This window comes from Bubalus bubalis, chromosome 18 (genome assembly GCF_019923935.1).
Source record: "Bubalus bubalis isolate 160015118507 breed Murrah chromosome 18, NDDB_SH_1, whole genome shotgun sequence".
Taxonomy (NCBI): domain Eukaryota; kingdom Metazoa; phylum Chordata; class Mammalia; order Artiodactyla; family Bovidae; genus Bubalus; species Bubalus bubalis.
Genome location: NC_059174.1, coordinates 49,178,868 through 49,193,270, shown reverse-complemented (window position 1 = coordinate 49,193,270; position 14,403 = coordinate 49,178,868). Strand labels below are relative to the sequence as shown.

Sequence of the window (14,403 nt, the reverse complement as noted above, 5' to 3'; positions counted from 1 at the left end):
ACACAGAAAAAGGTCCTGAAAACTGGCAGAGAGGCATAGACATCAGATGTTTCCAAGTGGAGGTACCATCACTCATATGCTCACCCCCCTATAGATAGGCACACAAGCTCCACAAGAAAAATGGAAGTGGGGGGAATGCCTGGATCTCTAAGAGGATACCTCTCCCTACTGCACCCCCGCACCAGCCCACGAGGCTGAGGAAGACCTGGTGGGGAGAGGGCTGCGTCTGTGGGCCCTGGCTTACCGGGACAGGCCCTTGCACAGTGCCCACCACAGGGGCGGCCGCCCCTCCCTGCACGGCTTTTTTGGCAGCTGGAGTCTCCTGGCTCTTGGGCTTCCTCTTCTCCCGCTTGCGGTCCCGCTCCACAAAGGTGCCCTTCATCTTGGCAATGATATCCGAGTCGGTCTTGGCGTATTGGATGCGCTGCCCAACAGAGAGTAGAGGGTGAAGGAGACTGGACTTAGGAGCCAAAATCAGACCTTGCCTGGAGCTTGGTGAGAAACATCATAGAAATCCCTTGGCCTCAATGTCCCCATCTGTCAAATGGGTACTGAGGTATTTCCCACTTCAAAGGACGACCAGGAGCTAAAACGTGCTCTAGACACTGCCTGGCATGCAGCAAGCTCTCAGGAATGGATGCTGGGATTCTGATAGGAAGATGGGACAGCCCCAAGCATCACTCAGGGTACAAGGAAACAAGGCCAGGACAGGAGCACTATATTGGGGGGTTTCCATCGCACACGAGACCGAGTCTCCAAACTAAATCTCAGTCAGTGGTTTACAGAGCACCCAAATTTGCTCCGAGGATTCAGCAATGAGCCAATCACACAAAAGCCCCGCCCTCTTGGCATTAGTTCGCTGGGGAAGATATGACAGAGATCAAAAAGTGAACCAACAGGGGAAGGGGAGGTGAGGAGTTGAGAAGAAGTGAAATTTTCAGAGTGTAGCCAGAAAGACCTCAGGGAGAGAATGCTGGCGTAAAGACAGGGAGGGAGGGAGGCATGCAGGCATCTAGGGAAAAAAGCGTTCTAGCAAAGGAAGAGCCAGAAGAGCTAGCGTATGGGGTGTGTTCAAGCAACAGCAGTGAGGCCTACGTGGATGAGGAGGGAGGTGACATCACAGAGCCAACAGGGGGCCTTGGGACTTTGTCTTTTCCTGAGCAAGCCGGGAGTCAAAGAGTATTATAAGCAGGGGGATGACGAGCTCTCACTTGTGACTCCCAAGGAGCGCTGTGACCATGGGATAGAGAGAGGCCTGGGAGGAGCAGGGAGTCAAAACAGGGAGAAGGGTCGCGGCTGGGACTAGGCGGGTACCAGGGGAGGAGTGGGAAGAATCAGTGGAGGGTTTTTTTGGAGGTTTTTTGTGTGTGTGTGTGTGTGTTTTTGTTTTTGTTTTTTAATTTTATGTTTTCAGTGGAGGTTTTCCAGGTAGAGTTGACAGGATTCCCTGATAGAGCCCACAGTGGCTCAGCGCTTTCTACAGTTCAAGCAGTGGTGTTAGAGAAAAGCAGGGGAGGAAGGTCCACATAAAATGATTTATGATTTTTAGTCCTCAAAAGGGAATTTCCAGCTACTCCAGAAAAGCAATGGAAGACGTGGCAACTGTGGGCTCACATACCCACAACAGGACACAACAGGCAGGAGTCAGAGAACAGCCCCCTCTGGAAGGAGGTGAGGGCACCAGGCTGCCCCTGTGCCCCTGGGGCCAATGTCTTCATGTGAAGAGACCTGCCTGGGACCTGCAGGCACTGACACTTGCTGTCACCACCCTACTGGTTCAGGGAGGCATATTCCAATCAGGTGAAACTCGAAGAACTGACAGAGGGAAAGAGAACTGATTGATATGGCAGGAATTCTGGATCAGCGCAGGGACTCTGAACAACAGAACCCCTGTCTGTTCAAGGCCTACTGAACATCTGTAACCCACTTCCTCCCATCCCATGGCCCCATGTAACCACGATTCATACATCAGCACCTGGTACCCAGTGATAGCCATCACTGTAACCCCTGATCCTAGATGAACTCTCCCCTTATACCAGACCTGGGACCCTGACCCAGCCTCACCATCACAACTGAACCCCATCTCCCACAACTGAATCCATCCTCCCCAACAGCCACAGGCATCTCCCTAATCCTTCCATGGTTTGCCGGCAACCTTGGAGTCAAGTCCACCTTCAGGATCAGCTCCTTAGCCTGACTTCTGACAACTCTCCAGGCCACGCCCACCCCACCATCTCCCACCCTTCACTTCTGCCGAATGAACTTGACTCACTTCCTCAGTTACACAGGTTCCTGGTTATCTCCCATTCTTAGTTTGTCTTTCTCAGCTACTCTTCTCCAACTCTTATTCATCCAGAAAGGCTCCCCCGCAAACTCCCAGACTGGGTGAGAGTAGGCTCCCTGAGTTCTGTGCATTCGCCTGTCCCAGCCCTGACCCCTCGGGTCGTCGCCACCTGGAGACAGGTGTCTCTCTCCAGCGGCACTGTGGGTCTACAAGGGCAGAGCTGGGACTTCCCGTGATTGCTGTGTCTCCACTGCCCCAGTACAGTGAACAGTGGATACGGAGGACCAACAGGAGGAACTCCCATCCCTAAGGCTGTGGACTACAGGTGACAGTAGCCCAGACCCATCCAGCCTGCAACACTTGGCACGGGCACACACCCATAGCCTCCACACCTGGTGCTCACCATGGGCTTGTCGTAGAAGGGGAAGCCCTGCATGGAACGCAGGGCGTTGGTGGCACTGCTGACCTCCTTGAAGATGACAAAGGCCTGGCCCCTCATCTTCAGGCTTCGTGACACCAGGATATCCAGGATCTGGCCAAACTGGGAGAAGATGGCATACAGGGACTTCTTCAGCTCTGCAGTAGGGAGAGAAAAGACCCAGGGGTGACTGCAGGCCGGGGTATCACATCCTGGCGCTGGAGCTCCGCTTTTCAGAGGAAATGCAGCCCACAAGAGAAACCATCAGCCCATTGACAGAGTACTGAACAGTACCATCAGCAGTCTAGAACCACTCAGGTGGTCGTGTGCGTTGACTCTGTAGTAGGTCAACAGTCAGGATACCTACCCCACAAGGTCGCTGCAGGGGAACACGAGTCACACATACAGAGGGCACATAGTAAATGCTCGATAAATGCAAGGACTTTCCCTCCTTGTCTCCAGCACCTTGACACAAGCCCCTCTGATCTGGCCCTGGTGACTTCTCCCACCTCATCTCTCCCCATGCCCCATCTTCACTCCTATGGCTCTAACCACACTGGCCTCCCAGCCCTTTCTCAGGCTCATCACAGCAACCTTGCCTCAGGACCTTTCCACTGACTGATCCCTCTACTAGGAGCAACTTTCTCCCGATGTGTACATGGCTGCCTCGTTCCAGTCACCCAGGACTCAGCAGAGATGTTACCTCCGAGGCCTTCCCTGACCACCCTGGTGGGATAAGAGCCCCCTCATGTCATTCCCCCAACAGTGAGAACCTGCTTGCTTTTCTTTCATGGCACTTCCTACCTCCTGACATCATGTTTGTTTCCTTTTTGCTTGGTCCTGTTTCTGAAGAGGTGTAAGTCTATCCTATTTGTTTATTCCATATCCCCACAGGGAACTCCCTAGTGGTCCAGTGGTTAGAACTCTGTGCTCTTATTGACAAGGGTCCAGGCTCAATCCCTGGTCAGGGAACTAAAATCCCATAAACCCCTTGGTGTGAGCCAAAAAAAAAAAAAAAAAAAAAAACCCTAATGAACAGTACAGTTGCCAGCACACAAATCTCCAAATACATTTGCCTGAATAAACACAGCATTAAATGATTTCTGGGAATAATGTCACTGAATTTTTACCTCTACTCCATGAGTTAGCAATTATAACTGCCCCAATTTTATTAATGTGGACAGAGGCTCTCAGAGGATCTGTCACTGGCCCAGGACCCAAGTCCGTCTGAACCCAGGACTACCAAACCTCCCTAGCAAATGGACAGCCAGGAAAGGGTACCAGTCTTATGCAAAGAAGGTACCTGAGCTTAAGATACCCGGTCAATAAGACAGTAGGAAAGAAAAGGGGGATCGGGTAAAGAGGGAAGCAAATAGCCAAAAATTCTGAAGGCATTTCTGAGATTTGTCTCCACCTGCCATCCCCATAGGCTGAAGGCCAAGTGTGGGCCTGAGTCATTCCCCTGGGTGCTGGGCCTCTCCCCAGTCTCCTTTCTTGCCCACCAAGTTCACCCTCCACAGCTGGAAAGATCTTTCACAATTAGCTGCATCCCTTGCCTGGCTCCCCAAAGCCCTCAGGATGAAGTAAAACACCCCACCCAGCCCTCAAGGCATCAGGAGCCAGAGTGCACTGCTTGCCTGAAATGTTCTCCATGAATCACCAGCCTCTAAGTCTCAGGCACCCAAAACTGCAGTACATGTGGTTCCCAGAGTGCCCTGGGCTCTCTTTTGCCCCTGGACACTTGCACATGCTGGTCCAGATTAGTCACTCGTCTTCCTCATTGTAACACAGATGCTGCTTCCCCTACCTGGTAGGCTTTCCCAAAATGTCTCCTGTTCTATGAACCTGAATACCTCTGTCCAAGTGCCCAATCCCAGCCTTGACTACTATGCCTCAACTTCCCCCAATTATGGCCATGGCTACTCTGGGCTATCACTGTCTGGGAGCAGATCTGTCATCTCTACTAGACTGTGGTTCCATGAAGTCAGGACCAGGACTGTCTCAGTCACCACTGTGTCCGCAGCTCCACAGAGAACTGGCCCGGCACAATGCTCTAACAGTATATGAGGGATTTACATGGCTTGTTTACTGTCTTCAATAGCAACTTTATCGGTAACCTCAACTTAATGCCAGCAAGCTCCTTCAGTTCTCCTAACAGTTTTCTTGAGGAGCTAATAAGAGCTAACACTTATATCCAACCCTTACTAACGGCTAGGCAGCATTAAAAAAAAAAAGCATGGAAGTTTAGCTCATATATTCCCCATAACATCTGCGCACAGATTTTGCCCAGCTTTCCTATATACATAAAAACAAGAAGTTCAATAAAAAGTGATAACTTGCTCAAGAAAAAAGAAAACTATGTCATATCTAGAATCGAGTTCTTAATCAGAATTCCATATAGTGGTCTCAAGCACGTTTCCCTGCTGTATGCCTTGGGCAAATCACATCCCTCTGGAGTCTCAGTTTCTATTCTGAGAAATGGGAACAACAGGTCCTTCCTGCAGGGTTGCTGTGAAAGTTAAATGTAACCATTATTTATACATCAGCACCTGGTACCCAGTGTTACCCACCATCATGGTTCATTTCACTTTATTTTGAAATGAAACGTTTTCACTGTGGGTTAATCACTTGAGGGCATGACAGAGACCAACAGTTGCAGTTCTTAGGCAGTTCTTACCCTCCTGGAGCTCAAAGGCCAGGAAAGAGAGAGTCCCCTGACAGCCAGATCAGGACTTGACTGGGGAGGTTCAGGGTTTTAGGAACTCAGAGGCAGGCACGTGGGTGGAAAAGGGAAGGGGGAGACATTCTGGAGGCTCCTGAGGCTGAAACCCTGAAAGACGAGCAAGTTACCAGAATAACGGTAAAAGTGTAAGAGAAAATGAGGAAATATCAAAGGCACTGCCTGTGCAAAGACCGAACTTAAAAGAGTTTGGCTGGAGAAGGCTGAGGAAGAGACATGGATGCTGGGGACAGAAGAGGGGGCAGGCTCGTGCGGGATAGCCTGGTGTCCGGACTATCCCGAAAACTCACCATCCTTCTTGATCTTCTCATTGAGATTGTTGATATAAATAGTGTGGTTGGGGCGGGTCTCGGGAACTGCCATGGACTAAGTTGCTGAGGTAGGGCTGAAAGAACGAAAAAGTCCCACTCAGTCCTGGGTTTCTGAAAATCCTTTTGTCCTAACGCGGGCTGCTGAAGGATCTTCCTTCCAAGAGAAAGTCAAGTAAGGTAAAGACGAGGGAAGAGGGAAGCACGGCTCGGAAAACAAAGCAAACGCAGCACACAGCTTCTCCTCCCCGCGTGGTGAGGGAAATCTCGTGAGGTTTACTACGAGTCCCAGGATGCTCTACTCGACTTAGTAGGCGGAGCGGCCTAGGTAGCGATTCCCACTGGCCCACGCGCTCAAAGGCCGGCCCAGGAGAAATGGCCCGGATGTAAGAGCCAGTTAAGGCAAGCGGGACGACTTTGTCGAAACCTGGCCTCGCGCAGAAAAAAAATAGTTCCCACTACACGAAGCGCAGGAAAGCCCGGGCGTCACGCGCTCCGCCGCTAGGCGCCTACGGCCGCCTGTGTCCAAGAATACTCACCGAAACAGACTCAGCTCCCGCAAGCGGTGCCTGCTACGCTGCTGAGTGCCGACCACAAAACTTCCTCCTCTGGACCCGCCTTTGTGTATCTACAAGCCAACCCCTGCGCGGAAACTTGGTAGCTTGGCCAATCAGAGTAAGGCTAGCTCCCGGACCCAGATTTTGCCAATAAAAACGGCAATTGGGTTCCCGCCTCAGCAGAAAAACTCCGCCCAGCCCCTGCAAACCCTTTTGCGGCGCACGGGACTACGGACCAATCCGTGAAGGCCGCGCCCCCTCACGCGCCTCTTGCCAATCGGGACTCGGTTCTTGCGGCAGTCTCGTCCAAGGCCTTTCTTTCGCAGCCCCTCTCTGTCACGTGATCGTTAAAGGGGCGGACTTGAGTTGCTAATCTTACCGCGGGATTTGGGAAAGGCTGTAAGCTGCGGCAGCCATTTTGCGGGAAGGGTACTCGCGTTTTATTGCCCGGCCCTGTTACCCCAAGCCGTATGGGGGCTTCCAACGGCCTCCAATCTGTGATCCTTCTCCAGCCCACAAGACTTCCTGTTGCGCCCCGATTTCAGGACTTTCTCCACAACTAGGCTATTTTCCCTGCCAAGTGTCCTTTTGACCTCTGACTCAAAGGTCAGCTCTAAGGTTCCAAACTCGGGTCTGAGATGCGAGGGGGTGGGATCTATTCTAAATTCTCCCAGTTTTTAGCCCAGGGATCCTAAATCCCACGCTTTAGGTGCCTTGCCCCAGGCCTGGGCTTTCGTGTCCCATAATTTCCCAAGTTTCTAAACTAACCCAGGATAAGAAGTTAACTCCTAAGCCTCACACCTGGAGCTTTGCATCCCAACTCTGTACCACAGATCTGTTTGCACATTAAAGGACCCCTTAGCCCTCAGATTCCTTGTCATTTGCGTCAGCTTCAATCCCTGCTCCCAAGGTTCCAGATTTTAGCCCTGTTTTTTTTTACAATCCCAACTTCAGCTCCCAGATCAGGAATTCAGCTCTAAGACCGTCAGACTCTCCATCCCTCTGACCACATTTTGGAGGATCTGTCCCCCTCTCCCATTCTCGATCTTTCAGCCTAAGTCACAGACCCCAAAATGATTTCTCCATGTTCTCCTCCTTTAGAGCCACCAATTCCTCCTCCCGAAACCCCTGCATCCCAGGCCCTTAGTATTCCACTTCCTCCCCTTCCCCTAAATCTCCCCGAATTAGCTTTCCCACCCTCGAGTTTCCAGGCCTCTGTTCCCCCACCACCCCCACTGCCGCCACCCCCTACCACTGGGTTTGCTCCCCCTCATGTCTTCGGCCTAGAGAAGAGTCAGCTCCTGAAGGAGGCCTTGGAGAGGGCCGGCCCAGCCCCCGGGAGCAGAGAGGACGTGAAGAGGCTCCTGAAGCTGCACAAGGACCGGTAGGGTCCCATGGCCTATCCCTCCCACCCGTGGTCTCACCCAACCACCTCTCCCCACATCACTTCAGTCATCTCTTGGGGTTTCCCATTTTCTTAAGGGCAGACAGTCTGCTTCAGCTCCCTATTTGGACGCCTTCAGTGGCTGTGTGCCTTCGGCAACGCAGAAAGCTCCTGCTCCTTGAGAGCACCTCATCCAGTGGGAGAAACAGATGCTCCCTCCACCAGACAGTCACAGTCCAGACAGGTCAGAGCCATCGGGAGGGAGTCTAGAGGGAGTTGGTGCCCCAGGAGTAGGGGGTCTCAGGGGCTTGTCTAGAGGAGGGAACCCCTGAGTGCTGTCGAGGAAGTTTCTTGATGAGAAGAGAAAATAGCTTGTGCCTGGGCCCAAAAGTGAAATGAAGAGATGTTCTTTTCAGGGACCTGCAAATACTTGACAGAGAAGTGGCAAATGTGGCCACTCATTTCCCAGGTGGCCAGGAGCCCGACACAGGGCATGGCGGGGGGGGGGGGGGGGACCCTGTGAAGGAAGGTGGACTGTCCTGAGGGCTCTGGGGAGCTGTGGAAGGGCTTTGTGCCCTTCCAGGGAGGGAGGGAGGCTGCCTTCTAGGAGTGGAGATGGTAAGACTGGAGGCTAGGGGCCTAGAAGGAAGCTGGAGCACCCAGAGACCCAGGCAGGAAGAAAGGGGCCTAGACATGGGCTGGGGGTGAAGGGAAAAGGGAGAAGTGACCTGCCCCTGTCCGGAAGAAATTTCCAGTTCTCTAGACAAGTTTATAATCAGCCCTAAAGGCCCCATGTATAGTAAGACAAATTGTTTTGTTTTTTGTTTCTGCTGCACTGTGTGGCATGTGGAATATTAGTTCCCCAACCAGGAATAGAACCCACATCATCAGCAATGGACCCACAGAACCTAACCACTGGACTGCTGGGGAATTCCCCCATAGTGAGGCAAATTTAATGCAAGTAACAACCACCCATTATCTACATATGCCAGGTGCTGTTCTAAGTGTTTTTTTACTTATTAATTTAACCTCAGCAATTCCATGAGGCAGGAACTATTTATTTTTTTTAATTGAAGTATAGTTGATTTATGTGAAGTCGCTCAGTCGTGTCCGACTCTTTGCGATCCCATGGACTGTTGTCTACCAGGCTTCTCTGTCCATGGGATTTTCCAGGCAAGAGTACTGGAGTGGGTTGCCATTTCCTTCTCCAAGTTGATTTATAATGTCATGTTATTTTCAGGTGTATGGCACAGTGATTCAGATACACATATACACACATATATGTATGTACGTATATGCACGCATGCATGCATGCATGCTAAGTCACTTCAGTCGTGTGCAACTCTTTGTGACCCCATGGACTGTAGCCCGCCAGGCTCCTCTGTCCATGGGGATTCTCCAGGCAAGAATACTGGAGTGGGTTGCCATGCCCTCCTCCAGATACAAAATAGCATATCTATGTTAAACTCAACCTTTTAATTTATCTCTCCCCGCTCAGGGCAGGAACTATTGTTACCCCATTTTTCAGATGAGGAAGCCGAGATTCACATTGGTTAAGTCACTTGGCCACAGTGCTTAGAAGAGGAAGGGCATGGCAATGGGGTGCCCTACTTTTTGCAGGGGGGGGGGTGGTGGCACCCTGCTTTTAACCAATGTGCTGTGATATCTCCTCTCATCAGGAGGGTGCCCCCCAGCCTTCCCCTTTCATTGGCTTTGGGATAGAGATATAAGTACATTGCCTGGCACCTCCTGAGCCCTGGTGGGGAGGGGGGAAGGATTGGAATCACCAAAATATTCTTGAGTGGCCTCCCCTCGGAGGGGCTGGGCCTGACTCTTATCAGTGATCTCTTAGGCCTGGAGCTGTCACCTGGTTTTGCTCAAGGCTGAGTGAAGGATTTCCATCCTAACTGTGTGCAAAACAGGCTTCAGAGGGAAAAACATGGAGAGTTTCGGCACTAATGAAATTAAATTCATGTTTTATGGCAAGACGGGAAAAATTTCTTTTTCTTGATGTGGATCATTTTTAAAGTCTTGATTGAATTTGTTACAGTATTGCTTCTGTTGTTTATGTTCTGGTTTTTTGATTGTTGAGGCCTGTGGGATCTTAGTTCCCCGACCAGGGATCAAACCTGCATCTCCTGCTTTGGAAGGCAAAGTCTTAACCACTGGACCAACAGGGAAGTCCCAGCAAGATAAAATAAATGTAAATTGTTTCTTTGCCCATTTGGGCCTCCTCCCTCCCATTTAGTGTGCATTTACCAGACCTCCTTACAGAATAATATTCCGTCTTAATCTCATCAAAAGACTTTCCTTCTTAATCTTGTTAAGGGGTCAAAATGACCCATGTCCCACAACTTGCTTTGTACTTGTAGATCTGGATTGAGTAAATGGTCAATAATATTTTGACAACCCTTTGTCTCAAAAACTTAACATATGACTGTGTTTTGACATCTGATGGGTAGAGAAGTCCTCAGAGCATTCTGAAAGACTATCTCCAGGTTATAATCCTCAAGTTGGCTCCAATAAAATTTTCCCTTTCTTTCTTTCATTAATTTTTTCATCCATGGAGTAGAGCATGGATGCATGCTCAGTCGCTAAGTCATGTCCAGTTCTTTGCAACTGTAGCCCACCAGGCTCCTCTCTCCATGGGATTCTCCAGGCAAGAATACTGGAGTGGATTCCCATTCCCTTTTCCAGGGGATCTTCTCAACTGAGGGATTAAACCTGAGTCTCCTGCATTGGCAGACTGGTTCTTTACCAGAGCCACTAGGGCTCAACATGATATAGAGATACCCCTTCTAATAAATTCCTCTGACTCCTAGTTGCAAAGCTTTTGCACATCTGCTCTTTGCCCCTTCAATGGCTGAGAAAAAGCAGGGAGTAGCAGGCAGAAGAATGATTCCCATTGAACAGACGAGAAAACAGAGGTGGGGAAGGGAAGTGTCTCATCAGGGATGAAGGCAGTCTGACCCAGCCAAGAGCAGCCCTTGAGGGTGAGACCCTAGGAACTGGTTCCCTCATGACCTGAATGCGCCTCTGATTCAGTTTCAGAAGTGACCTGCAGTGGATCCTCTTCTGTGCTGACCTGCCCTCCCTCATCCAAGAAGGCCCTCAGTACGTACCCTGATTTGGGACCCCAGCCCCTTGGCTGGCTGTGCCCTCAAGCCTTTGCCCTCACCAGCCTCTGTGAGGATTGACCGGGGAGTGTGGGAAGAGTGGGTTCATCCCAGGCAGCCTAGGGGGAAGGAGGAGGGGAGGGAGAAGGGGAACTTACCCAGGTCAGGGTCCTGGGAGCATGTGCAATAAACAGTTGAAACAAACAAGCAAGTGAACAAATCTGGTCCATTATCTCTGACTCCCCCTTGGCACCTGCTCCTCCTGGAAGCCCAGGTGACATGTCTGCTTAACCTCCCACCCACTCACCCCACCCCAGCCCTCCAGCCTTGGTTTCAGGCCTTGGCCATCCCCTCTCCTAGGAGGGGGAAGTCAGGTCTCCCCATTCGCCCTGGGAGACAAGGGAATTCCCCCAGGGCAGCAAACTGTTCACTACACTCCAGCTTTTAGGGCAGAGGGGGCCAGGAAAGACTCTAATTAGAGGTTGGGGGGCTGGGCCTGTCTCTCCCCAGGTGTGGGCTGGTGGCCTTGTGGATGGCAGGCACCCTCCTGGCACCCCCCGGCGGCACCCCCTTGGAGAGACTTGTGCAGGTGGCCATGGAGAGAGGATACACGGCCCAGGGGGAGATGTTCTCAGGTAGGTTGGGTGTGGAAGGGTGTCACCCAGATGTCCTGCAGGAGAGGACTGGAGAGCTTGGCTGGGATACATCAGGCACATGGGGGACTTTGTTCCATTCTTTGCACCCTTCTCCTTCCCCTGCCCCGCCCCGCCAAAGAGCAGAGTGTTATGAGGTGGACTCTGGAACCAGGCTACCAGGGTTCCCAGCCCAGCTCTGCCGCTTCCTGCTGCGTCACCATAGACAAGCAACTTATCCTCTCTGTGCCTCACTTTTTTTTTTTTTTATTTTTTTTTTGCAGTAGAGTTGCTTCACAATGTTTTGTCAGTTTCTGCTGGACAGCAGGATCAGTCAGCCATACACATAGATGTATGTCCTCTCTTTAGGACTTCCTTGTCATTCGGGTCACCACAGTGCATTGAGTTCCCTGTTCTGTACAGTAGATTCTCATTAGTTGTCTATTTCATACATAGTATCAATAGTACCTAGGTGTCAGCTGCAGTCTCCCGGTTCCTCCCACCTGCCCCCTTGGTAGCCGTACATTTATTCTCTGCGTCTGTGCGTCAATGTCTCTGTTTTGCCAATAGGATCATGTGTACCAGTTTTCTAAATTCCACACACATGCATTAACACAGGATCTGTGTCTTTCTCTGTGGCTCATTTTCCACGTTTGCACGAAGAGATGATGGTCACAGTGAGGGTTACAGGCATTGATTCCTAAAAGCCTTTTTCCCAGTGCCTGGTGCACAGTGACTGCTGCTTGTGTGTCTGCTCTGTCCCTGCAGTGGCTGACATGGGCAGGCTGGCCCAGGAGGCACTGGGCTGCCAGGCAGAGGTGCTCTGTGGCGGCCTGGGCGGTCCCAACAGAGACCACGTCCTGCAGCACATTGTCGCCGGACACCCCCTCCTTATCCCGTATCCCAGGGTCAGGGAGGGAGCTGGGCTGGGATGGGGGGGAGGCGGGGGGAGGGTGTGTGTGTCCCGGGGCCGCCCCACAGCATTGGCCTTGACCGCAGTGCAGCTACGACGAGGACTTCAACCATGAGCCATGTCAGAGGAAGGGCCACAAGGCCCACTGGGCTGTGAGCGCAGGTGGGTTCCCCCTCCCCTGCCCTGGACCCTCACTGTGGGCCTCCCTGATCCCCAGTCTCCCCTCCTCACATGCTCACCCTCGTGCCAGCCCCTCCACACTATTCAAGGCAGGAGCCAGGGTTGGACCATCTTTGTCCCTACAGGGTAGTTAGCAGGGTCCTGGCCGGCAGCAGGTACTTCAGCATCTGTCAATCAGGGTTTTTCCCAAACAAGAAACTCAGAGCACAGAGGAGGATCAAACTGGGCTGCAAACCTGGTCCAGACACTCCTAGGCTCTGTGACTCTGGACCTCCAGGTCCGCATCTGGAAATTAGGGTGAACAGTCCCAGAGCAGAGGGCTGTTTGAATGTTCAAACTCTTTAAATGGTGCCTGGTAGGTTCCATGTCTCAGTGTTAGCTATAGTCAGCACCTTCGTCTTTGCGCCTGCCTGATAGAAGGCAGCGCACTGGTGTGCACACCTCTGAGCACGGCTCTCCTAGACAGCTCGCAACAACTAGGTGGTGATGTCTGCTCTGTTTGGTGCTGCCTTGACCACCTCCCTGTGCTGACAGACTGTCGGAGGCAGGACTTAAAATGCCTGCAGTTCTGGAGCCCAGCACCATGGGTTCAAATCCAAGCCCAGCTGTGCCCACGCTGTGTACAGTGCAGGGATCATGGCAGCGCCCACCCTGGAGGGCAGTGGAGGGGGACTCCGGGAGCCCCAGCCCCTCGTCAGGGCTCAGCTCCTACTCACAGCCGCCCCCTCTTCCCCACAGGGGTCCTGCTGGGTGTGCAGCATGTGCCCAGCCTTGGCTACTCGGAGGATCCCGAGCTGCCAGGCCTGTTCCACCCAGTCCCCGGCACACCCCACCAGCCACCATCCCTGCCGGAAGAAGGCTCCCCAGGGGCTGTCTACCTCCTCGCCAAGCAGGGCAAGAGTTGGCACCACCAGCTGTGGGACTATGACCAAGTCCGGGACAGCAACCTGCAGCTGACGGACTTCTCGCCCTCTCGGGCTGCGGATGGCCGGGAGTACGTGGTGCCTGCCGGCGGGGTGCGGGCCGGCCTCTGTGGCCAGGCCCTGCTCCTCCGACCACAGGACCCCAGCCACTAGGCTGCTGTGGCCCCAGCTCAGCTGTGTCACCAGCCAAAGAGTGCCCTGGCTTCTCTCTCTGAGTGACAGCCCGAGGGGTTGGACTGGACCTCCAACCAGAGATCCTTCATGCAGGGTCCCCCCCAAATCCATCCTGGGCATCACCCCAACTCCCCCAAGCCCACCTCCCAAAATTGAGCACCTACTCTGGGCTGGGGTTATAGCCAGGAGCCACACAGACCAGCTGCCTCTGCAGGGGGGAGACTGGCAACCGCTGAGACCCCAGGGCTTGCCCCCCGCCCCATCAGTGCTGCATCCGCCCATTTCTGGCTGCCGACCACCCTCTCCTTGTACCCCGTGACAGTATCTTCATGTCAAGCCGGAGAAGCCTTTTAAAACATGAACCATGGACTTCCTGGCGATCCACTGGTCAAGACTCTGCAGGGGGCACGGGTTCTGATCCCTGGTTGGGAGCTAAGATCCTGCATGCCACATGGTGTGGCCAAAAACAAAACCCAAACACAAACCACATTTCACCACTGCCCTCCAGAGAAACTTCCAGAACCTCCTGTATGCTCCTCGTGCAGCATCCTCCTGGCTCACCCCAGTCTCCCTCACCCCAGGTTCTTTCTCCTCACGCTTTCTGCCACCAGTGGGGTCTCAGGTGCCTGGCGCGTCCTGTGCCTGCACCCGGCCCTCCATTAAAACTCCTGAATCCACAGTCCTGACTCTATCACTTCCTCAGGGAAGAGGCCCTCAGGCTCAGCACCTTCCTCACCTGTCTTCTCTCCTGGTCTAAAAAGCAAAAGCTCCCAC

The 14,403-nt window shown here is 52.6% G+C and overlaps 2 protein-coding genes across 7 annotated transcripts; one reads left to right on the top strand and one right to left on the bottom strand.

Moving 5' to 3' along the window:
- Window positions 1-244: 244 nt before the first annotated feature.
- Window positions 245-6,434, bottom strand: SNRPA (small nuclear ribonucleoprotein polypeptide A; the record flags this gene model as incomplete). Of its 2 annotated transcripts, XM_045163485.1 has the most annotated exon segments (4): window positions 245-424; window positions 2,688-2,860; window positions 5,733-5,827; window positions 6,290-6,434. In XM_045163485.1, coding segments are annotated over 3 exon segments (426 nt in total), but the record flags the coding sequence as incomplete, so codon positions are not given.
- A 172-nt stretch (window positions 6,435-6,606) lies between these two features.
- On the top strand, window positions 6,607-14,308 carry C18H19orf54 (chromosome 18 C19orf54 homolog). Of its 5 annotated transcripts, none has more exons than XM_025269135.3 (7): window positions 6,607-6,736; window positions 7,595-7,691; window positions 10,737-10,805; window positions 11,318-11,442; window positions 12,208-12,337; window positions 12,444-12,514; window positions 13,271-14,308. In XM_025269135.3, exons 4-7 carry the CDS (start codon window positions 11,340-11,342, stop codon window positions 13,606-13,608), a joined length of 642 nt encoding a protein of 213 aa, XP_025124920.1. In that variant the 5' UTR covers window positions 6,607-6,736; window positions 7,595-7,691; window positions 10,737-10,805; window positions 11,318-11,339; the 3' UTR covers window positions 13,609-14,308. The 5 variants fall into 5 exon arrangements, with proteins under 5 accessions (XP_025124920.1, XP_006052105.1, XP_025124921.3 ...); XM_025269134.3 differs by having other exon boundaries at window positions 6,682-6,913; XM_006052043.4 differs by having other exon boundaries at window positions 6,667-7,691.
- The last annotated feature ends 95 nt before the right edge of the window (window positions 14,309-14,403 follow it).